At 38.3% G+C, this 24,759-nt stretch overlaps 1 protein-coding gene across 2 annotated transcripts in view; it reads left to right on the top strand.

The window, feature by feature from the left end:
• Nucleotides 1-2,602: 2,602 nt before the first annotated feature.
• The window catches only part of LOC150085624 (transmembrane protein 65), a 165,223-nt gene continuing 143,066 nt past the window's right edge, over nucleotides 2,603-24,759 (top strand). For both annotated transcript variants that reach the window (XR_016546932.1, XM_090373397.1), the window contains exon 1: nucleotides 2,603-2,894. Coding sequence is in view for 1 of the 2 variants with exons in the window: in XM_090373397.1 (XP_090229523.1) it covers nucleotides 2,663-2,894 (232 nt within the window). In the remaining variant the exon portion in view is untranslated. The remainder of the gene's footprint in view (nucleotides 2,895-24,759) is intronic.

The raw sequence follows: 24,759 nt of genomic DNA, 5'->3' as shown, positions 1-24,759 counted from the left end.
GTGCTTTACCCATACGTAAACAACCTTTTTCATACTCTTAGACATTTAGTCAAGAAATATTTCTAGAATAATAAACATGCTAGTTAGTTAATGTACACAGTGCATTATATTTTATGTGCGTTAGCAAATAGTAATAATTCATGTCATGAATTATTAATATTTGCTCTTGTTAAAAATCACGAATTTCATGATTTATAACAAGATAAGACAACTCATCCACATGAAAATTTATTACAAAGCTTTTTTTTTTTTTAATTCTAAGTAGGCATTGAAATGGATCCGAGCTCACGTTCCAAATTTATAACCAGAGAACACATGCAATTTAGAGACAAAATAAATACATGGGTAGTAGTAGTGGCATGTGATGCAAGAAAGCAAGTGTATGAGCTTATGTAGCATCAGCCAAAAAAAAAAAAATCACACCATTCTATCCGAATGCTTGTCCAGTTCCTCCTTAAATTTATTCAACCTATCAACTTCCACAACGACAGATGGAAGTTTGTTCCAACAATTAACCACCCGTGGGTTAAGGCAAATTTCCGCACATCTATTCTACACCTGTCTTTTCTTAATTTGAATTTATGCCCCCTTAGGTTCGTAATCTGAACAAGCGGAAGGATCCCATCAGAATTCAGCGTGCTCAACCCATTCAAGGCCTTATACACCTCAATCAGATCACCGCGCAGGTGCCTAGTCTCCAGCCACTGCAATTTGCAGAACTTATACCTCTCTTGATAAGAGGATCCCTTCAATCCCCTCACCAATCGTGTTGCCCTTCTCTGTACACGCTCAAGTAAATCTACATCCTTCCTAAAATGAGGCCTCCAGACCTGTACGCAGTACTCAAGGCGTGGCCTGACCATTGCCTTATACAGAGGGATAATCACCTCCTTTTCCCTGCTAGCAAAATTCCTATCTATCATTGACAAAACCCCATGACCTGCCCTGGCAGCCTGTCTGCATTGCTCAGAAAACTTCATATCTGACTGCACAATTACTCCCAGGTCTTTTTCATTTTCTACCATCTTAAGCGTAGTACCACACAGTTGGTATGTTTCTCTGGGGTTTCTTCTACCCATATGCAGTACTTTGCATTTGTTAAAGTTAAACTTCAGTTGCCACTTCTTAGCCCATCTGCCCAAATTATCCAGATCCTGTTGCAGTACCACACTGCCATTACTGTCATTAACAACCCTGCCACCCTTTGTATCATCTGCAAACTTCGACATTAAGCCTGATATACCTCCATCAATATCATTGATAAATATACAAAACAATAGTGCACCTAACACCGAACCCTGTGGGATTTCACTAATAATATTAGTCCACGAAGAGCAGCCCCCATTGATTACCACCCTCTGTCTTCTCCCACTCAACCATCCTTTTATCCATTGTAGCAACTTACCCTTAATACCATTCTGCTCCAATTTGTACAATAGTCTTCCATGCGCAACAGTGTCAAAAACGTTCCTGAAATCCAAATATATGATATCAAAATTATTTTTTGCACCCAGTTCCTTTGTAACCACATCATAATATCCAATCAAATTTGTCAGACAAGACTTTCCCTTAACAAACCCATGCTGTGTCTGAATTATTGCTGCAGTCTTGTCTAGATGATCCTGCAATGTATCTTTAACCAGTGACTCCATTATTTTACCCGGAACAGAAGTTAAACTAACTGGTCTGTAATTACTCGTGTCACCCTTCGATCCCCCTTTGTGAATTGGGGATACATTTGCAAATCTCCAGTCTGTGGGAACCTCCCCTGAGTCCAAGGATGCTCTCATAATTATGGCTAGGGGTTTGCTTAGTTGCTTTGCCGTCTCCTTTAATATAACTGGAATGATCCCATCCACCCCAGGTGCTTTTCTTATGTTTAACTGGTGGAAGTAATCATTTACGGGTCACCCTAATATCATAATTTGTTCCAAATTTATAGTAATATTTCTATAGGAGAGTATGCTGTGATATTGGAATTGAACTTCGAAACATCCTTTGGGCCAACGGAATACCTTTGAAAATTTGGTAACAATTTATCAGTTAATATAAAAACATACTTTCACTTCTACCGATTTTTGTAATGAGTTGGGTGGGGGGAGGCTCTTTGAAATTGTAATTGGTCTTCAAATTTTCCCAAGGGTAATTAGAAAATAGCCATATATTTGGCCTCAATCTTATTTTTCTTTTTAGAGTACTATGCAAAATAAACTTTCGTTTATGTGAAGAGATTTCTGTAGTTGGGGAAGGCTACATTGATCTTGAAAGCTTTCCAGGGACCAAAGAAATATATGTCGAAAAAACGAACGTTTAATTTTTAAATGACCGTAATAACATTATTATATGGTTGTATTAATATTGTGAAATTAAAACATCAGCAATAGTAATACTAACGGCCAAAGTGTGAAATAGTGGCAATGCAGGCAGCAGCGAAAATTTATATTTGCGATTATTTAAAAAAAAAATTAAAAATTGATATGAATGCAATCTGTAGTGTAGATCTAATTTACACTAATGTTTAATCTCAGTTATACAACGCGGAAGCATACTGTGGTGGTGGTGCTGCTGCTGTAAACGATGAAGATGAGGATGGTGTTTGCCATCAACTTGTTGACATGTTTGGAATAGTTCATTTAAACTCCTAATCTTTGATTCGTAGAAAATGGCTTCGCTGATACCTTGTTTTTACATTCGTAATTTAGTTTCTTATCGTTTACATTTATCTCGGTGTATCCAACAGTCAGCAGCATGTGGTGGAGTTGTAGGATTTAAAAAGAGGACTGAAAGTTTCTTTACGCGGCAAGGTGCTCAAGATTTCATACTTATGTTAACTCCTGAAGAACGAGCTATGCTCTTTCGAGAACTTCAAGTTCTTCAAACGGAGTCTATTGAAGGTGAGATTTTAAATTAGAGGGAGAAAGTATCAGAAATAAAATTCAGGGATCAGTGATGGCAGCCTTACTGCAAATGGATCACTGACTTGGTCCCTATCTCAGGACTGCAGAAAATGTTTGACTCTGGTAGTAACGTTTTCCAAGAAAGTGCGCTCTTGTGCGTTCAGTGGAACGCTTAGGTTCCCACTTTAGGACTTCAAAAAGTTTCTTTTTTTAATGAATATGATTAACGCACTTCAGACACACAAAAATACAACATTTGTGACGATTACAATGTTCAAGTGTTACTCTATCACTCTCTCCCGTAATTTTTTTTATTGTTATTATTTTGGGTAAAACTCCAGATTTGGGTAGTAGTCCATATTTCTACAAAGGGACAGAAAAAAAAGGAGTGATTGGCGGTGCCACGTAGTGAGCGGTAAAGCAGTAAGTGGCCCCGCCAAACACTCCTTTTTTTCTGGTTGATATGCCTAGATTGTTTATCTCCCCCCACTTGCCACTGTTTTTAAATTGCGAACTCGTTTTCGATTTTAAAATAGCGGGATGGGGGTAAACACCCGCCCTAAGCTAAGAAACCCCCTCCACGACAACACAAAACAGTCAGAAAGTAAACACCTTCACAATAATCACCCAATCACAGAACTTGACCCTACAATCACTCCATTCTATGACCATGCCCACTGCAGCAAGACAAGTGGTACCCAAATAATTGAGTTAAGCCTTATTTTGTTAATCACAACACAAAAGGTGTTAGAATCTACAGTACTTTAGCACCGTGTATGTTTTTAAGGCTGAGAAGATTCACATTACACTTGAATTTCTAATTGAAATTTTCATGAAATACATGTCAGGGAAGGTTGCTCCAAAGAACGAAAGCCAAAGGGATAAATGAGGAAAACTTAATTAGTTCAGTGAATGTTGAGTTGAACGGTGAATGGATGTTTGCTGTTTGAGGCACACATTTGGACTGCTTTGAAAGAGAATAGTAGTGGCATGTGATGCAAGAAAGCAAGTGTATGAGCTTAAGCAGCATGAGCCAAAAAAAAATCACACCATTCCCTCCAGATGCTTGTCCAGTTCCTCCTTAAATTTATTTAACCTATCAACTTCCACAACGACAGATGGAAGTTTGTTCCAGCAATAGTAGTAGTAGTAGTAGTAGTAGTAGTGGCACATGATGCAAGAAAGCAAGTGTAGGAGCTTATGCAGCATCAGCCAAAAAAAAAAAAAAAAAAAATCACACCATTCCCTCCTAATGCCTGTTCAGTTCCTCCTTAAATTTATTTAACCACCCGTGGGTTAAAGGCAAATTTCCGCACATCTATTCTACATCTGTCTTTTCTTAATTTGAATTTATGCCCCCTTAGGTTCATAATCTGAACAAGTGGAAGGATCCCATCAGAATTCAGCGTGCTCAACCCATTCAAGGCCTTATACACTTCAATCAGATCACCGCGCAGGTGCCTAGGCTCCAGCCACTGCAAGTTGCAGAACTTATGCCTCTCTTGATAAGAGGATCCCTTCATTCCCCTCACCAATCTTGTTGCCCTTCTCTGTACACGCTCAAGTAAATCTACATCCTTCCTAAAATGAGGCCTCCAGACCTGTACGCAGTACTCAAGGCGTGGCTTGACCCTTGCTTTATACAGAGGGAAAATCACCTTCTCCCTGCTAGCAAAATTCCTATATATCATTGACAAAACCCCATGACCTGCCCTGGCAACCTGTCTGCATTGCTCAGAAAACTGCATATCTGACTGCACAATTACTCCCAGGTCTTTTTCATTTTCTACCGTCTTAAGCGTAGTACCACACAGTTGGTACGTTTCTCTGGGGTTTCTTCTGTCCCTATGCAGTACTTTGCATTTGTCAAGGTTAAACTTCAGTAGCCACTTCTTAGCCCATCTGCCCAAATTATCTAGATCCTGTTGCAGTAGCACACTGCCATTACTGTCACTAATAACTCTGCCAACCGTTGTATCATCTGCAAACTTCGACACTAAGCCTGATATACCTTCATCAATATCATTGATAAATATACAAAATAACAGAGGACCCAAGACCGAACCCTGTGGGACTTCACTAATAACATTAGTCCACGAAGAGCAGCACCCATTAATTACCACCCTCTGTCTTCTCCCACTCAACCATCCTTTTATCCATTGTAGCAACTTACCCTTAATACCATTCTGCTCCAATTTGTATAATAGTCTTCCCTGCGCAACAGTGTCAAAAGCTTTCCTGAAATCCAAATATATAATATCAAAATTATTTTTTGCATCCAGTTCCTTTGTAACCACATCATAATATCCAGTCAAATTTGTCAGACAAGACTTTCCCTTAACAAACCCATGCTGTGTCTGAATTATTGCTGCAGTCTTGTCTAGATGATCCTGCAATGCATCTTTAACCAGTGACTCCATTATTTTACCCGGAGCAGAAGTTAAACTAACTGGTCTGTAATTACTCGTATCACCCTTCGATCCCCCTTTGTGAATTGGGGATACATTTGCACATCTCCAGTCTGTGGGGACCTCCCCTGAGTCCAAGGATGCTCTCATAATTATGGCTAAGGGTTTGCTTAGTTGCTTTGCCGCCTCCTTTAATATAACTGGATAGATCCCATCCACCCCAGGTGCCTTTCTTATGTTTAACTTCAACAATTTCTGCTCCACTTCACTCTCAGTTATTACAAAATCATTAAACACCCTGCTACAATTTGATAACCTTCTGCCATTTTCAAACCTTAATAACTCCTCATGTGTGAATATAGATGCAAAATACTCATTCAGTTTGTTTGCTATCTGAGCAGGATCATCAACAGTGGAACCATCGATATCAAGTGGACCAATCAGATTTATCCCCTTCCTTTTAGAGTTTATATAGGTAAAGAAATCCTTGCTGTTTTTCTTAGCATCTTTTGCCAAAGATTTCTCGTAATCTGCCTTCGCCTGCCTAACCTCCTTTGTGACCTGATTACAGACTAGCTTATATCTGCCATAGGCTTCTGAGTCGCTTGATAATTTATATGCATCCCATGCATTTTTCTTCTCTGTCACGAGTCTCATTAGTTCATTTGATAACCATTTAGGCCTAAACCATGAACGGTATTTCTTAATAGGTATGAAACTTTTCGGAGCTTCCACGATTAATTTCTTGAATGCTTCCCACTTAGAATTTACAGTTGGTAACATCGTCAGTTGATTCTACTGTACAGAATTTAAAATCTGTCTGAGACCACTGTACTCACCCTTATGGAAGCAAAAACCCTTTCCTTTACACTGTGATCACTGCCGCCCAGTGGTTCCTTTATCTGCAAATTCTTAATACCAGAATAATCACTGCTGATAACCAGATCAAGAGTATTACCCTATCTGGTTGCCTCTTGAACATGCTGCTGCAGAAAACAATCATCCAATAAATCCACAAAAGTCTTACTAGTGTGTGAGTGACCAACCCACAAGTTCCAGTCAATATCTGGGAAGTTAAAATCCCCCATTATAAGACATTCTGATTTACTAGCCCACTCTGTTTCTCTGTTCAATTGTTCATTGTACTCATTCGAGTCATTAGGCCTATCGCACACTCCTGCTCTTATTTTTGCTTTTGCAGTGCTTATGTCACACCAAACTGACTCAACAGTGCACTGTTCATCTATATCAACTGGATGCACTTCTTTTGATTTTATGTTTTTCTTAATTAACAGCATAACACCTCCTCCCTTTCTATCCTTTCTGTACACATTGTACTTCCCAAATTCCAATTCTGCATTCCTAATATCAGTGTGACACCATGTGTCTGATATCCCAACAATATCCACCTTTGATGTCTTGAAACACCTCAAATTCATCAAATTTATTTACTATACTTCTAGCATTGGTATACATGCAAGCAAACATGCACCTATTCCTAGTTACCCTAACACATCCCATATACCCACCTGTTTCACTATGACTGCCATCAGTTCCTGAAACCCCCAGCACCCCTTGCTCCATGTCGCTACTTATTCTAATAGAAGTGGTGGAAATCAAGATGGCAATACAGCAAAGCCTTGATTAGTCCTGTGAAACCATCATGTTAAACGAATTCATACTATTCAAATCAAAGTATGATAATTGTCCCACTCCAATGAAAATATGCTATAAAAATTTTTAAACACAATTTATTTTTTTATCTGTTTATTAGCATATAATGAGGCAAAATGTCTTTCCACACTGCATGCATATTGCTTGCAGTTAATTTTTCCTAAGCATGGGAAATATTTTAAATTGCATCTTTGATGCTAAATTTTTCCAGAAGTCAATTAAAGAAATTGCATTGTCGCCTGTTGTTTGCTTTTGCAATTCCCTATGCAGAAACTCTTAGGTTGTAGGCTTTAAATGTGATTATTTATTGCATCTTTACCAGCAAATACAACATCTATATTGCAGCCCATATCATGGGCTGCAATAAAGATGTGTTTACTGGTAAAAAAATGACTTTTACATTCTCACACAATGTACCAAGTGTAGTTGGATGACCAGGAGCATTATCTAAAATCAATAATGCTTTAAAAGCAACATTGTTATTCTTGGAATAATTTTCAACAGCTGGGCAAAAATATGTTGAAAACTAGTCTTCAAAAAGAGCTTTGGTGATCCATGCTTTCTTATTTGAATGCAAAAAAAGGGTGCGCCTCCATAGCCAGGTGGGAAGGAGCAGCAGTGCGTAGCACACTTCTTGCTTTGACCGGGGTTCGAGCCCCTCACCACCAAATACGGAAAGGTCAGGGAACGACCACCGCATATTCCCGGAGCAATATGGCCTTAGTTGCTAATGCTCCTAAAAACCAAATAACTAACAAACAAACAGCCAAAAAAGTGGAAGCAATCGCTGATTTTAGCCTCTAAGAGTGCAAGGATTTGATGAATGATAAACGAACATTGGTTTTGATTCTAAATCCCCTGCATTGCCTCCCAATAAGTGTTAAACGATCCTTAGCCACTTTATATCCAGGTTGACTTTTTGTTGGGCTGTGTATCCACCTTCCTCCACTATTTTCTTCAAAATATCAGGTTATTTAGCTGTAGCTTCTTTATCTGCACTGGCAGACTCACCAGTAATTTTAACATTATGCAACTGAATTCAATTTCTGAAACAGTCAAACCAACCATTGCTTGCAATAAAAGTTTCTTCAGTTTCTGCATGAGCTCCATTTTCTTTCACTGCCATAAAGAGACTGAAAGCTTTTGTTTGAATTGCTGCTTTGCTGAGAGGAATACGTTTTTGTTTGCAGTCTTCTACCCGCACAAATAAGAGACATTCCATTTCTATCATTGTAACGCTTCTATTCCTAGTACACATAGTTGTTTGCAAGCCACAAAAAGCTGATGCAACTTTTACCTTTTTCTTTTATTTCATCTGTGTGTTATATAATATTGCTTAATGTAGATTCGTGCATTCTCGGCCTATTTTAGAATTGCTGTTGCCATGTGCATGTCATTTTATGACATCAAATTTTTGTTCTAATGTAATAACAAGTCTTCTCGTTTTTTGCACTTGCACTACAAGTATTCTTCCATTTGTCCATATTTGTTAGGGGCAGTTTATCAAAATTTAAAATATAATATAGTACTGTACACATACATAGGATAACAAGTTGCAGCACGTTGTCACACCAGAATATCCATATGCAGACTGACCAGTGAGTGTTTGGTTGGTGCAATGCAGTGAGTGATTGATAAACCACGTGTACTTTTTTGGTGCAATTTGGAATAAAAACTTGTACTAACCAAATTTTGACTTGTATTAAATGTCTGGTATCATTTTATAATTTATTCTAATCGAGGCTTTGGTATATATATAGGAAGGCATGCAGCAGAATTCAACATCTGTTTCAACATTATGCAGCAGAAATTGAACATCTAGCGAGAGAGATTGGAGATGAGAGTGTTAAATAAAAGATGAGTGATTGCTCAATTTTAGATAGAATCTTGGAGCTTGAAAAAGACAGACTATAGACAGGATTTCCTTTCAGCAGAAGGTCATTAGTATACAGAATGGGAGGTGCTATGATAACTTGTGGTTTAATGCATCTACTGTTGCCATAGTGTGAGGATACACTATAGCGTGCGAGCTACCAATGCTATGGTGTGTGGGCTACTGATACTATAGCCTGTGGTCTACCACATGCTATTTTCATAATAAAAACTCCAATTTTATGTAGTGCAGTATTATGAAAAAAAACACAAAGTTATGTGCTGAATGATTTTTGATGCGACATTTGCACTATACACCTTTTGAACTATTTAAAAAAGGTTAGGTTGGTTTATGCCACAAATTTGGGAGAGATTCAGGCATAAAATGGTTTTCGTAATCTGTAGTATACAAGATTATGGACACCATTTTTCATTTGAATCCCTCTCAAATTGGTGGAGTAAGCCAACCTAATGTTTTTTTAAGTAGTTCAAAAGGTGTATAGTATAAATGTTGCATTAAAAATCATTCAGCACATAACTTTGAGTTTTTATCATAATACTGCACTACATAAAATTAGAATATTCTCAAAATGATGTGTGGTCTACTGGCACTGTAATGTTTGGTAGACCATATACTATAGTGCCGATAGCCACATGCTGTAGTGTATTCTCACATTATAGCATCCAGTAGACTACACACTACAGCAGCACAGAGTGGGAAATAAAACTAAGCCTTGGGAAACACCAGCATTAGTTGAGGATTTAGAAGACAGCCATTTACCGTTACCTGTAGTGAGTAGTTTGGAGAGAAAACTGGCAAACCATAAGATAAAAGATTGTTTAAAAGACCTTTATTTCTAACACAAATCAAAAGCCTTTGACATGGAAAGTGTCAAAGCAGCAGTTTTACCAAACTTTTCCATCAAATATGCTCAAAGATGAGTCCAAGAGAGGGGAGAGGGGGGGGGAGAGAGAGAGAGAGAGAGAGAGAGAGAGAGAGAGAGAGAGAGAGAGAGAGAGAGAGAGAGAGAGAGAGAGAGAATCAAAACAGAGATAAGCGATATCACTGGATTGACAGGCCGACCGGGCTAGCCGAGTGGGTAAAGTACCTGCCCGGCAACCCAAAGGTCACGGGTTTGATTCCCGCCTCGGGCTTGGATCAAAGTACTGCAAAAACCTTGGGAGGTGCAATATGGCCACAGAAGCCGATGCGCCAATAACTACCAAATCAAAAAAAAAAAAAAAAAACTGGATTGACACTGCTAAATCCATTGAGAGTGTAAAAGGTTACAAAAGAGAGCAGCAAGCTTTGGAGAGGTTTTGAGAACAAGTAGAGAAATTCATCATCAGGATGTGGAGACTTTTTAGCTTCAAGGGCATTCAGAATTCTTCATAGGAAAACCATAGGAAGCGATTTAGCAAGATCATCATGCGAGGCAATTAGAGGAAAAGCAGGATGCTTGTAAACCAGCTTTATCTTTAGCCAAGGATGCGATATAACCATCAGGTTGTGACAAAAGTTGCAGCCAGTAGCTTTGGGAAGAGACCAGAATTTTCAGCAAAACTGTGTGCAAAAGCAAGTTTTTTATTCTTAGCATGTTCAGAATCTAGTTTGGATTGATTAATAACTTTTTCACAACTGTTAAAAAAAAAAAACAACTTTTAGTATAGGTAGATAATGAAACTGGAAAAATTGAGTCCAAGCCAATTGAAATATGCTGTTCTTATCTTAAACAGCTTTAGCACATTTATTGGAAAACTAAGGTTTAGATAGAACGATAAGATATTAGGATGATGGAATGAGGGATAAAGGATCTCATTCCTACAAGAATAATTTCACTGACACGATCTGAGCAAACATTGGAAGCTTAAGATTTAAAACAGCAATCCAGCAGTGGAAAAGAGGAATGGAAATTATGCAGATCATTCCATTTTTACATGCTAGTCATGGGAGGTATTTGTTGCCTCACATGTATTGCTAAAGGGCTCACATCTGGTGAGTATGGGCTTGGCACACCCAAGGTCCTAAGCTGGATATCATCATTTTTCTCTTTCTTGGTGATACCCTTCTGCTTCCAAGTCCCTCTCTCTCAGGGTAACTCAGAAATATATTTTAGCTAGTGTAGCATAAGCCTCAGGCTTCCTTGCACTATATGGCTAGTAATAATAAGAATAAGTATGGGGCTGCAAATGGCTATTGGTGAATGGATCTGAGGTACCTAGAGCAATACCATAGTTAACTGAGAATTGGTGAGGAAAAGATTGATGTGTTTGGTGTTGTGGTTAATAGGATTGTGAGGTATTCTAGTAGGAAGATGAATGAGTTGTGTAAGGCCATTTATTAAAAAAAAAAAAAAAAAGTTCTTGTTTATACTCTGTCATGACCACCAGATCAGTGGAGTTTACAATAAATCATCAATACAAATGTTAATCGTATTTAGCAGTCACTGGCTTGAACCCCAGTCCACTCAAAGAGCATGTGCTACTGCACTCATGCTCATGACCACTCTGTTACATCGGGCCTAATTACAAAAGACTCAATGTCTCTGTTAGCTGGGTCCATGCAACTAAAAAATTGAAGCCTGATGGAATTATGAATTTTAGTGAATTAGAAAATTTTTAAATTAACCAAGAAAAATTAATTCACTGTTAGAAAAGTTAGTGAAAGTTATTTCAAAGAAAGGAATTCAAAGTTCTCAGTGATTGTAGGGTTCAATGAATGATAGATGCAACTGACAATTTGACAGGCTGACCGGGCTAGCCGGGTGGGTAAAGTGCCTGCCTAGCAACCCAAAGGTCCCGGATTCGAATCCCGCCTCGGGCCTGGATCAAAGTACTGCAAAACCTTGGGAGGTGCATTATGGCCACATAAGGCACCGGCGAGGTGATCTGATAGAGGTGTATAAGGCTTTGAATGGTTTGAGCATGCTCAATGCCAATGGGATTCTTCATCTTGCTCAGAATAATCACCTCAGAGGGCATAAATTCAAATTGAGAAAGGACGGATGTCGGATAGATGTGCGGAAATTTGCCTTTGGCCAGCGGGTGGTTGGTTGGTGGAACAGACTTCCATCACTTGTTGTTGAAGTTGATAGCCTAAGCAAATTTAAAGCTCAACTGGACAGGTATTTCGAACGAACGGAGGGGTGAAATGGGAGTGGTGTGTTTTTTTTTTTTTTTTTGGCTGATGCTGAATAAGCTTGCTTTCTTGCATCATATGCCTCTACTAATGCTAATGCTAAAGCTGATGCACCAACAACTACCAAAAAACAAAACAAAACCAATTTGACAGAGTTGGATAAAGTGATTTTAACCCTTAAGTAGGTCTACCAATGCCAAATTTTTAATTAACCAATGTTAACAATAAAAGATTAAAGATTAAATAAACCAATAAAAGATTAAAGAAGTGGCCCAATTAAAGGGATGGACAAAGAGATGCACTATTTTGATCATTCCTTCTAATAATTTTCTTCCAAAAAATAGGCTTTTGGGTCTCCCAGTCACAGTGTGAGGGTGTCTGAGCCAAAAGAGATTCTAGATTAGGAAGTCTCTGAGAAGGAATATTGGGAGACATGTTAAGTACCACCTTGAAGTGATATGAGGGTGGTTTAAAAAAGTTTGTATTCTAACACATACAGGAAAGCCGTACCATTATGATTCCCTTTTCATTTTTCAATATAGGTCCCAGCAACTGCAGTGCACATCTCACTGATGCTCTAGTGCCTTGATCCCACTGGAAAAAAAAATCTTAGTCCTCCAGCCATGGATCCACTGATAAAGCCTTAAAAAATCCAACTAGTTTGATGTCTGTGGATAGTCTGATGTTCCAGCATCAGACTATCCACAAATCATTCATGCTGCATGCTTATCAGAATGGACTGCACTCTGACACTTTCAAACTAATAACTCTTGCAGTTTAAACAAGATCAGAAAATTTATAAGTAGTCCTTTCAAGAACAAGAATAGGTCACACACATCTGACCCACTGTCATTTACTCACAGGAGATGATTCACCTCAGTGTCCACATTGTTATATAAATATGACTGTTAAACACATTCTCATTGAATGCCCATACTATAAATAAGGCACAAATTCAACCTTGCTATCATTGGTTAACCTTTCAAAACTAATAAATCTAGAGAATCTTATTGGTGACAGTGCATATGTTTCTGAATTTTTCAACTTTCTTAAGCAAATTAGAGTTTTTAATCATTTCTGATCACAGCCTTTTCTGATGTTACGAGAATTTCTCATCTATTCATACAATAAATGAATAGGCGCATTATAGTCAAAGCAGCTTATGTGGCATCAAACGAAAACAACAACATGGACCCACAACTGCAACTACCTCGATTTTTGCATTTTTTTCGTTAAATTTTTTACTTAATTTTTAATTGCATTAAATTGATTTTTAATCGTGTTCATTTGATTTTTAATTATTGTTAATTATTTCTTACTGTAATGTAAGATTTTCGATTTTTTTTATTGTTTTCGTTTTAATTTCTGGAGAGTATCATACGGAAGTATTCTATGTATCATATTGAAGTAAACTTCTCTTATTCTTTTACAAATATTGATATCAACGTAGAACGTATTGAGCATTATAGCTCTGGTTCATACTATCAAATAAGAGTTTACATAAGTAAAGAAATCTTTGTATCCTTTTCCAAAGATTTCTCGTAATCTGCCTTTGCCTGCCTAACCTGTTTTGTGACTTGATTACAAACCAGCTTATACCTACCATAGACTTCTGTGTCACCTGTTAATTTATATGTATCCTGTGCATTTTTCTTCTCTGCCATGCCTCATTAGTCCATCATAGAGCGAATGATGAAGCAACTGAAATCCTGCAGTCTGTATGGCAGTCATTGCAATTTTGGAGGTGTGAATGGGTACATTATTATGAAGGAGAAAGGCCCCTTTTTGCAGATTTTCCTTGATAGCTTTATGAATTTGCCTTATGAGTTTTGCATAGTATGCACCAATGACAGCTGTTCCCATTTCCAGGTAGTCAATCATGATGTTGCCTTCTGCATCCCAAAAAACTGATTCCATCACTTTGCCATCTGACAGAGCAATAAAGAACTTTTTTGGAGGCAGAGAACATAGATGCTTCCACATTTGACTTTGTTTTTTCATCTCTTGTCCAAGGTGATGAACCTGTTTCATCCATTGTAATAATCCAGGATAGAAATTTCATATATTGTCGTGAAGCATGTTCTAGTTGATGATGCACATTCATTTCTGTCATGCTCTTTGCTTATCTATCAAGATTTGTGGAACCTATTGAGCACTGATCCTTTTCATCTTCAAAGATTTCATCGTAATTGAATTAACATTGCTATTTGAAATGCCTGAAAGACAGACAAATGACCTAACAGTCATTTGTCTGGCTTGCTTGACTTGGTCATATACATGGTTAGTGTTTTCCTCAATGGGGGGGATGTAAAGGGCTTTCAAATGATGCGCATTATTTCATGATTCCCTGCCATAATGAGCTTCTTTGTGCCCCTTCACAACTATGAATATGTGGGAGCCTTATCCTCCAATGCCTGTGCCATATTGTCATGAATCTCCTTTTAAAAACAGGTATTTTGTCACTGTCAGTAGTTCTTATTTCTCTGTTTTGAAAATTTTCTACCCCTTAGTTCACAAACTCACCTGCAGAAAAATAGAATTGGATCTGTTAAACTGATATTTGGTACAGTCATATACAAAAAGATATAAGAATGCAATACCTGCTGAAAAAATACTGCATAATCAGATTCACTAGCAGTACATTAGAATAAAAACTTTTTGAACACCCTTCGTAATTAGGGCAGCTGAGATAGGTAGAGATAGAAGTAAAATCAGAAAATAAGATTTTGTCAGAAAAGGTAAGTGGAACTTGGAAAATTAAATTTGGAAATGGACATTATTGGGATAGGGTCTGAAACCGTATATATTTGTGAAATGAAGTAGCAGGATTTTGGGTTGTTGTTGTTGTTATTGTTATTATTTGGTTTGTAGGAGCATTAGCAACTAAGGCCATATTGCTCTGGGAATATGCGGTGTTCATTCCCTGACCTTTCCGCATCCTCCGTATTTGGTGGTGACGGGCTCGAACCCCGGTCTAATCAAGAAGCGTGTGCTACGCACTGCTGCTCCTTCCCACCTGGCTACAGAGGCGCCTCAGGATTTTGGGAGGTTTAGATATTTTTTCAGATAAATTTGTTTTGTTAGTTTGAATATTCATGATGAATTGGTGTAAATGAGCTAAAAGTTGTGAGAGAACTTGCATGAAATTCTTGAACATGGTTTACAGAGAGCAAGATTATACCTGCTCTTTGACATAATGGGTTCTCAACAGTACTACTGCATACATGCTACTTGGACTATCTCCAGCCAGAAACTGAAACTGGAAGAATAGAGAATACACTAGCATCTCTAGATGCTTCCTATACAGTCACTAATAGATTCAGTTTGGTGTACTGCCTAGCTCCTGCCCTGAAAACAATAAACCTAATATGCTAGAGGAGCCCACCCAGATTCAAAGACCTCAGGAATTTTAGTAAAGTCTATAATCAGTTAACAATGACACTTATTTTAGGATCGAGGTGTGGCATCTATTATTATAGAGAGAGAAATTGTCAACCCTCTATGTCATCAAGTAATACTAGGTGACAGATGACTCATCATCCAGTGCAATATCACCACTCTTCTTATTTAAGGCTTGAAGTTGTTAAAACCATATTCAGTTTCCACAGCAAAGTTTTGTATCATTTCCTCCTTCCTTCTATTCTATCATGCAACATGGATCATGTCTTTTGGAGTAATGATGGGCATCGCAATAAGATCTAATATTCCTTACATATTAAGGGTACAGTTCTACAAATGTTTTTTTTTTTTTTTTTTCATTACTCAAAAAGGCATGATCCATTATTCAAAAGGCATGATGCCAAAACACATTACCTCAGATGTCAGAGTCAAAAGAATCTTGGATCTGATTTGCATCTTCTCTCATATGGGCTGACAATCCCAAAGCCATCTGGGACAAAGTTTGGAAAATGAAGGGCAATATACATTGATCCTGGAACATAATGAATGTGCAATTGCAGGTCTAACTGCAATTGCAAACACTCTCAGAGAGGCATTTGCTAAAGTGTTTTCAGAAACATCAACCCTCAAACAAAAGATCAGAAAAACAGCAGCTGAAGCATCTTCAAACAATAATGAGCATTAGCAAAGGCACATGATACAAGAAAGCAAGCTTATATAGCATCAGCCAAAAAAAAAATCCTTATTTCACCCATCCACTTGCTCCAAATGTTTGTCAAGTTCTGCCTTGAATCTATTTAAGCTATCAACTTCTACAACAACAGATGGAAGTTTGTTCCAGCAATCAATCACCCGCTGGCTAAAGACAAACTTTCGCACATCCATCCTACAACCGTCTTTCCACAATTTGAATTTATGCCCTCTCAAGCGATTATTCTGAGCAAGAGGAAGAATCCTATCTGCATTGAGCATGCTCAAACCATTCAAGGCTTTATACACCTCAATCAGATCACCTTGCAGGTGCCTAGTCTCCACACACTGTAATTTGCAAAACTTAAGCCTTTCTTTGTAAGAGCAACCCTTTGTTCTATTCACTAATCTTGTTGCCCTTCTTTGTACTCGTTCCAACAGCTCCACATCCTTCTTAAAATGAGGCCTCTAGACCTATATACAGTACTCAAGGTGTAGTCTGACCATTGCCTTATACAATGGGATAATCACTTCCTTATCCCTGCTAGAAAAATTCCTGTATATCATTGACAAGACACCATGAGCTACTCTTGCAGACCGTCCGCACTGCTCAGAAAACTTCATATCTGCCTGCACAATTACCCCCAGGTCCTTTTCATTCTCTACCACTGTCAGTGTGATACCACAGAGTTGATACATTACTCTGGGATTACTGCTTCCCATATGTAGTACTTTACATTTGTCAATGTTAAACTTCATTTGCCACCTCTCAGCCCATCTGCTCAACTTTTCTAGATCCTGTTGCAGCAGTGTACTGTCATTAACAATCCTGCCAACCTTCATATTGTCTGCAAACTTGGACATTAAGCCTGATATACCATCATCAATATCATTTATAAATACAGAAAATAACAATGGACCCAACACTGAAGCCTGAGGGACTCCACTAATAACATTAGTCCACGAAGAGCAGTGTCCATTGATTACCACTCTCTGTCTTCTCTCACTCAACCAACCCTTTATCCATAGCAGCAATTTGCCTCCAATGCCACACTGCTCCAATTTGTGCAGCAGTCTTCCATGTGCAACAGTATCAAAGGCTTTTCTAAGATCCAAGTATATGATATCAAAGTTATTCATTGCATACAGTTCCTTTGTGACTGTGACTACATCATAGTATCCAATCAGATTAGTTAGATAAAACTTCCCCTTAACAAACTCATGCTGTGTCTGAGCTATAACTGAAGTCTTGTCTAGATGATGTTGCAGTGCTTCTTTAACCATTGCCCCCATTAATTTCCCCAGGAACAGAAGTTAAACTAACAGGTCTGTAATTACCTGTGTCTCCCTTTGATCCTCATTTGTGGATTGGGGTCACATTTGCACATCTCCAGTCCATGGGTACCTCCCCTGAGTCCACGGAAGCTCTCACAGTTATGACTAAAGGTTTGCTTACTTCCTTTCCGCCTCCTTTAATATAACTGGATAGATTCCATCCACCCCAGGTGCCTTTCTTGTGTTTATCTTCAACAATTTCTCCTCCACTTTACTCTCAGTTATTACAAGATTATCTAGCTTACTGCCAGAGTTGAATACACCTCTGGCATTCCCCTCCCTGAGTAACTCCTCATGTGTGAATGTCGATGCAAAATATTCATTTAGTTTGTTAGCTACCTGAGCAGGATCATCAACAGTTGAGCCATCGATATCAAGTGGACCAATCTGATTCATCCCCTTCCTTCTAGAGGTTACATAAAAAGAACTCTTTACATCCTTTGCCAAAGATTTCTCGTAATCTGCCTTTGACTGCTTAACCTCCTTTGTAACTTGGTTACAGACCAGCTTATATCTGTCACATGTTAATTTATATGTATCCCATGCATTTTTCTTCTCTGTCACAAGTCTAATTAGTTCATCTGACATCCATTTAGGCCTAAATCTTGAACAATATTTCTTTGTTGGTATGAAAAGTCTAGTAGCTTCCAAGATTAATTCTTTAAATTCTTCCCATTTTGAATTTGCTGTTGGTAACATCATCAGTTGGTTCCACTGTATAGAATTTAAATACTGTCTCAGACCACTGTAGTCACCTTTACGAAAGCAAAAACCCTTCCCTTTACCCTTGATTGTAGTTACCTCTTTGAGTAAATCCCACTTCAGCACACTGTGATCACTGCCACCTAGTGGTTCCTTTATCTGCAGATTCTTGATGCATGAACAATCATTTTTGATAATCAGATCAAGAGAATTACTCCCTCTAGTTGCTTCCCGAACATGCTACTGTAGAAAACAATCATCCAGTAAATCCACAAAAGCCTTGCTAGTGTGTGAGTGACCAATCACAAATTCCGGTCAATATTCAGGAAATTAAAATCCCCCATTATAAGACACTTTAATTTACTGGCTCACTCTATTTCTCTGCACAATTGCTCATTATACTCAACAGATTCATTAGGCCTATAACACACACCTACTCTCATTTTTCCTTTACCATTGTGCTTATGTCACACCAAACAGATTCAACGTTGCTTTGTCCACCAACATCAAGCACTTCCTTAGATTTTATGTGTTTCTTAACTAACAGCGTAATCCCTCCTCCTCCTCCCTTCCTGTCCTATCTATCCTTTCTGTACACATTGTATTCCCCAGATTCCAGTTCTGCACTGTTTATGTCTGTGTGACACCATGTCTCTGATATCCTAACAATATCTGCCTTTGATGTCTCGACTAGCACTTCAAGCTCATCGAATTTGAGGATTGCATTCAGCCTATAATGCTATGGGGCCGTAAGCAGCACTCTCCCTATCCAGGGTAGTACTGTTGGACTAGACAACATCCATTATGAGATGACTAAACACCTTCAGAATCCGTGGATTGCTTGGTTGGTCTTTATAATAGAATCTGTATTGAAGAGGAGTTTCTGGACTCCTGGCATAGGGCAACCATCCTTGCCTTCCCAAAACCAGGAAAGGATCTAAAAATACCAAAAAATTACTGTCCTATTGCTGTGACCAGCTGCTTGTGCAAGATCCTGGAAAGAACAGTGAACACTTGCCTTATGTGGTATTTAGAATCTAACGACCGCCTTTCCAGGACACATTGTGACTTCTGAAGAAACAGTTCAACACTCAACCATTTAATCAGACTGGAAACATCTGATGTCGGTTTTATTTGACATGAGGAAAGTGTATGACATCGCTTGGAGATACGGAATTTTAATAAACATATATAATTTTGATCTCAGTGGACATATTGCAATCTTTATTAAAAACTTCCTTTCAAACTAGTCTTTCCAAGTTCATGTAGGATCCACCCTCTCTCAGCCATTTCGTCAAGAGGGAGTTCCACGAGAATTGGTTCTAAGTATTACACTTTTTGCTATCAAAGTTAACTACTTTGAACAACTTTCTCCAACCATAAATCATGTCCTCTTCGTTGATGACTTTAGCATCTTTTTGCAGTTGTGCAACATGAGGGTTATCGAAAGGCAATTGCAGCTCACCATTGACCATGTTAACTCTTGGGCAATGGTTTGAGGTTCTCGCCTTAGAAGATCGTCTGTGTACACTTGTTTGAAACAGAACCTTCTCTCTGAACCAGAACTCGTGCTTGGACAAAATATCATTCCAGTAGTACCTAGATGAAATTCTTGGGACTTATATTTGATTATAAATTGACATTTCTACCACATATCCATCAACTGCAGACAAAATGCACAAGGGGATTGAACCTCCTACAAGCCATTTCGTCCAGTAATTGGGGAGCAGACTGCTGCACCTTACTCTGCCTATACATGCACTTGTCCATTCTAAATTAGATCACAGATTCCAGGTACAGTCGGTCCTCGTATAACACGTGTTTACACTACACGAATTCGATCATACACAATTTATAAATAGGGGAACGATATCTTATATAGCACAAACCGAATTCGCTTATGCACGATTCGCCTTTGTGTTTACAAGAAATGGCAGTTGAACGCAGAATCACCCCAACCCAATGCAACATGATAGGAATAAAGAGAAGATTCTGAAAATGTATTTATGTTTTTTATATTAGTGAAGGGGAAACACATTTCACCATAATAACGTAAAAACCAACACAATTCCAGCTATCGGTATAACTGCAAATGCAATTAGATCAAGTTTACTACTAGTTTATAACAGATTCCACAAGCAGAAACGCAACTGGAAATTGTTTTTATTGTTTTATGGTAGTAACCCCTAGAAATCTGCTTTAGTAAAATGTGAGGTGTTAATAGTGTATCTCTGCCTTTACGGTGTTGTTTATTCAGTTGCTACACGCACGCAGCTTTGTTTATGTGTATCAAGGTGCCTCCTCATTTTGTAATTGTGCTTTATTCCCTAAAAATGAGTAAAATACTTAAAAGGTGTGAAAAGGAAGCGTCCTGGTGAAGACACTGCAGATTCAGAGAGAAAAAGAAAAGCAATATCAATAAACAGAGGCAGACTGGGTCAAAAATTCTTACCTGGGAAAATTTATAGTTGCCTCATACTGTGGTTTATGGCCAAAATCACATGGGCCTCTGGCCCACCGGGGTTTCCTCGGTAAGGCTTATGGCCAGTCCACCTTTGTCAATAGAGAAAAAATATGAAATTGTGAAACACTTTGAGCGAAAGAAAGACCATGTAATATTGCACGTGCTACAGACCTAAATAAGGCAATGCCGAGAATTACAAAGAATCCAGAGAAAATAAAAACAACTTTCATAGCAGGAACAACTCAAAGTGTAATTAAAATCCATTAGATTAAGACACAGAAAATTGGAAGAGATGGAACGGCTGTCATCTGTTTGGCTAGAAAATCAAACAAAAAACAAGTTTTCTTACTATAGAAGCAAAAGCATTAGCAATATTTTATTATGTAATAGTCGTAATAAAACATGTAAGTATTTTATTACGATTATTTATTGTGTTTGGTAATGTTTTGGTTACAAATGTGTGTTCAATCTTGGGTGGTCGGCACCTAACCCTATTTTTCCCATAGGGCCTGTTGTTTATATTGCACGATTTTGCATTGCACGAAGGTTTCCAAGAACACAACTATCTTGCTATACGAGGACTGACTGTATACACTTCTTCAACAACAAACAGCATATTATGATGACTAAATCCAGTTCATCATCACGCCATATGTGTTGCTACTGGAGCTTTTAGAACATCCCCTGTCTAGAGTTTATATATCGAAGCAGGTGAACTTCCACTGTTTCTGCGACAAAAGCAATTGTCACTAAAATATACTTTTAATCTGAAATCCCTGCCAGATAACGCTATGTGGACATTGGATTTTGAGCCACTACGGGAAACTCTAACACCCGTCAGACTGCCAACTGTCCCTTTGGTATATGTGTCCAAGAGCTGCTCACAGAGCTTAACATCATGGTAGACAATGTTGCCGAGTCACCAAGGCAACAGCTTCCACCATGGCATACTCATGTACCATCATGCAGTTTCTCCATTAAGAATTGGGATAAGGCCACCCCGTCTTCTGTCTACCACCAACTCTATACTGCCCACCGAATCGAATACTCTTGACTTCTGCCTGTCTCCATTGATGGCTTGAAGCCAGAGTTATCTGTTGGATCTGCTGCTATCTTTCCACGTAGTACTATATCTGGAAAGATTCCCCGTGAATGCAGCATATATACAGCTGAGTTGTATGCTATAGAGTTAGCCTTGGACCATGTTGAAACTCACAATTACCAAAGTTTTATACTGACTCATTAAGTATACTTCAGGCTTTATCGAGGATGGGATTTAATCTTCATTCGCACCTGACTCGGATCCAGCAGATACTCCATTCTGTATCTGAGCGTTCCTTTGATATCCATTTCTGCTGGATTGCAAGCTACATTGGGCTCAATAGTAATGAACTGTCTGATGCTGCTGCCAGAGGCGCCTCCGTAGCCAGGTGGGAAGGAGCAGCAGTGCGTAGCACATGCTTCTTGATTAGACCGGGGTTCGAGCCCGTCACCACTAAATATGGAGGATGCGGAAAGGTCAGGGAATGACCACCGCATATCCTGGAGCAATATGGCCTTAGTTGCTAATGCTCCTAAAAACCAGCATAACAACAATAACAGTAATAATAGCTGCTGCCAGATAACCACGACAACAGTAACCCATTAGTCCCTTTTACAGACTCCATGCAGGTAATACACGCTAAATTAGTTTCCCAATGGCAACAGTTTTGGCATGAGCAGGTTACAAACAAGCTATATCAGATAAAGCCTGTTATCCAACACTAGAAGATTAGGCTGCGCAGGAACTGTAGAGAGGTAGTTGTTCTAGCTTGCCTCCACATAGGATATAGTCACCTTATGCATACATTCTTGCTGAGGGCAGGTGACTCTCTTGTGTGTGAGAGTTGTGATACCTTTTAAACATGTCATATGTGAATGTATTTATGTGAATGTTCACAAATTAAAAATCAATAAATCTTTTCTTATATATTTAAATATAATTTTATACCTTTAACATATTTGCATTAGTATATCTTTAACATATTTATGTTAGTATACATATTGACATAGGTCACCAAAATTTTTACTGTTGTCTTGAATGGGACATGGTTTTGTCACATTATAGCACTAGTTGCTGATGTGGCATTAAAACCCAAAAAAACCAAACAAAGCCTTTGTATGCTTTAGATGCAAAGTACGTGAGCAGTGCATGATGGGAGAAGTCTCCATTATGTTTCTTGAATCACTTTGACAAGATTTAAGTGTGGTAACACAGTGCATTATCCTACTGAGTGTTACCATTACCTATGGGAGAGTAAAGAGCTGACATAATATTTACCTGGTCTGCAATAATATTTAAATATGCTCTAACATCCAGGTTTTGATCTACAGGCATTAAGGAATCCATGGAGTCCCAGAAAAATTTGTCCCGGATTATCATGCCTCTCAGAGGCTTGTCCATGATGGGTCCATGTCTTTGTGTTGTTTTCACTGTATCTTAACCTTGTCATCAGTGTAACCGTTATCAAACCATGACTCATTTTTGATAATGAATAGTTCTAATGCTTTGTTGCCCATAGTAGTAGAGCATTAGAACTTTTTGGTGTGAAACATCCTTGGGGGCACCCGAACTGGGTAAATCTGATTGGTCACGAAAAATGCATCATCTGGGTCAACAATAGAAGTATTTGTCATGTGACATATACTTGTATTGTTGCAATCAAAATACCTAAATGAAATGTGAAGGATGTTTCACATGAAACCATCTACCGCATGTGCTCGGACACCATTTTTTTACTGTTGTATGAAGATAGCAAGGTTCATTTACTAAGGTAGTTTAGATTGTGTAATGCCTGACACATTATGTGCAAAGATGCCTCCTGCTGCTTTCCTTGAATGGGCCAGCAGACATAGGCTGCCATTTCTGTTTGCCCAAATCTTGGCAGTCTTCCACTTCCTCTAGTTATCAAGTACTGGTTTTAAGACAGTTTATGTACTGAGTGTTTTTTTTTTCCCTACACACCTTCCTTGTATATCTTTGCCATTGTTCTTTCTTATTGACTGTGTTTAAAAATCATTAGGTCCTTCTTTTGCTGACTGTGCCATTGACATTTTTTCATAACTGTTGGGAATGTTCCCTTATGTTTGGGATATATATTTTCAAATGGCAATAGTCATGCTCTGCTTGAACTTCATTGGCTACAACACTGCCTCTGTGCTTGAGATGTATAGTATAAGTCACTTGTCATAATCACATGATGTACAGTTTGCTTGCAGCCTTTTGGTACACACACCCAGTGCCTAATAAAGTAGGCTTTCAGTGCAATTTGTGTGTGTGAGAGAGAGAGAGAGAGATCACATAAAATAAATCCACTTAAAGCCAGAGACAAAAATTTCATACTAAATATGTAATGAAAATAGATTCTAATTGGGACCTAAAATAAGGTAAAAAAAGCTTAGTATGTTCTATTTCTTAATGGTACTTGCCAAAGAAATTCCATCTTATCAAAATTTTTGAATATGAATGCAGATGGATGTTGTTGTTGTAAGACATTAAGATGGAGGAGAGAGAGGGGGGGACAGGGTTACTGGCAGGGCTGGCCCCATTATTAGCGGTGCCCTGTTTATTTCCTTGCCTCCAGAATTAAAAAAACAATACAAATATTATTGAAAGTGAGTATAAAATAAAAATTTCATTTTTAAATAATTCTATGTTCGATATCAAACGAAACACGCATGAAGTATAAGCTTTACTTCTATTAGTTTTCAAGTTGACTCGCTCAGGCGCTCTTGGAGTGACGATAATATGGGTAACTAGACATTAAGATGGTAGGCTCATTGATAGAAATGCAGAAAAGATGTGGATGGTATTATTATTTAGATCATTTGAGCATGGGGCCCTATTCTACAGAACGGATTGAACATGCTTGTGGCCAGCCCTGGTTATTGGCTGTCTTCTTTAGGACCTGCTTGAGGTTTGCAGTATCAATTGAGCGTTTCTTGTTTTCTTTGTTTTAATTTTTTGGATAAAATTGTTTAATAGTAGGCTGTCAGTGGCAGTACAATGTACATTTTTCATTTCACTTTTAACCTTGGTAGCATGATCATAGACAGAGTCACTATTGCCAAAAGACCCCTGAGCGTTATCAATTTTATTTCAAATGCTTCTCTTAATCTCAAGAGAAGCATTTGAAAGCC

This window comes from Mastigoproctus giganteus, chromosome 5 (assembly GCF_048544385.1).
Source record: "Mastigoproctus giganteus isolate SK-2022 chromosome 5, ASM4854438v1, whole genome shotgun sequence".
Taxonomy (NCBI): Eukaryota; Metazoa; Arthropoda; class Arachnida; order Uropygi; family Thelyphonidae; genus Mastigoproctus; species Mastigoproctus giganteus.
Note: the sequence above shows the minus strand (reverse complement) of the source record. Positions and strands in the feature narration are given on the sequence as shown.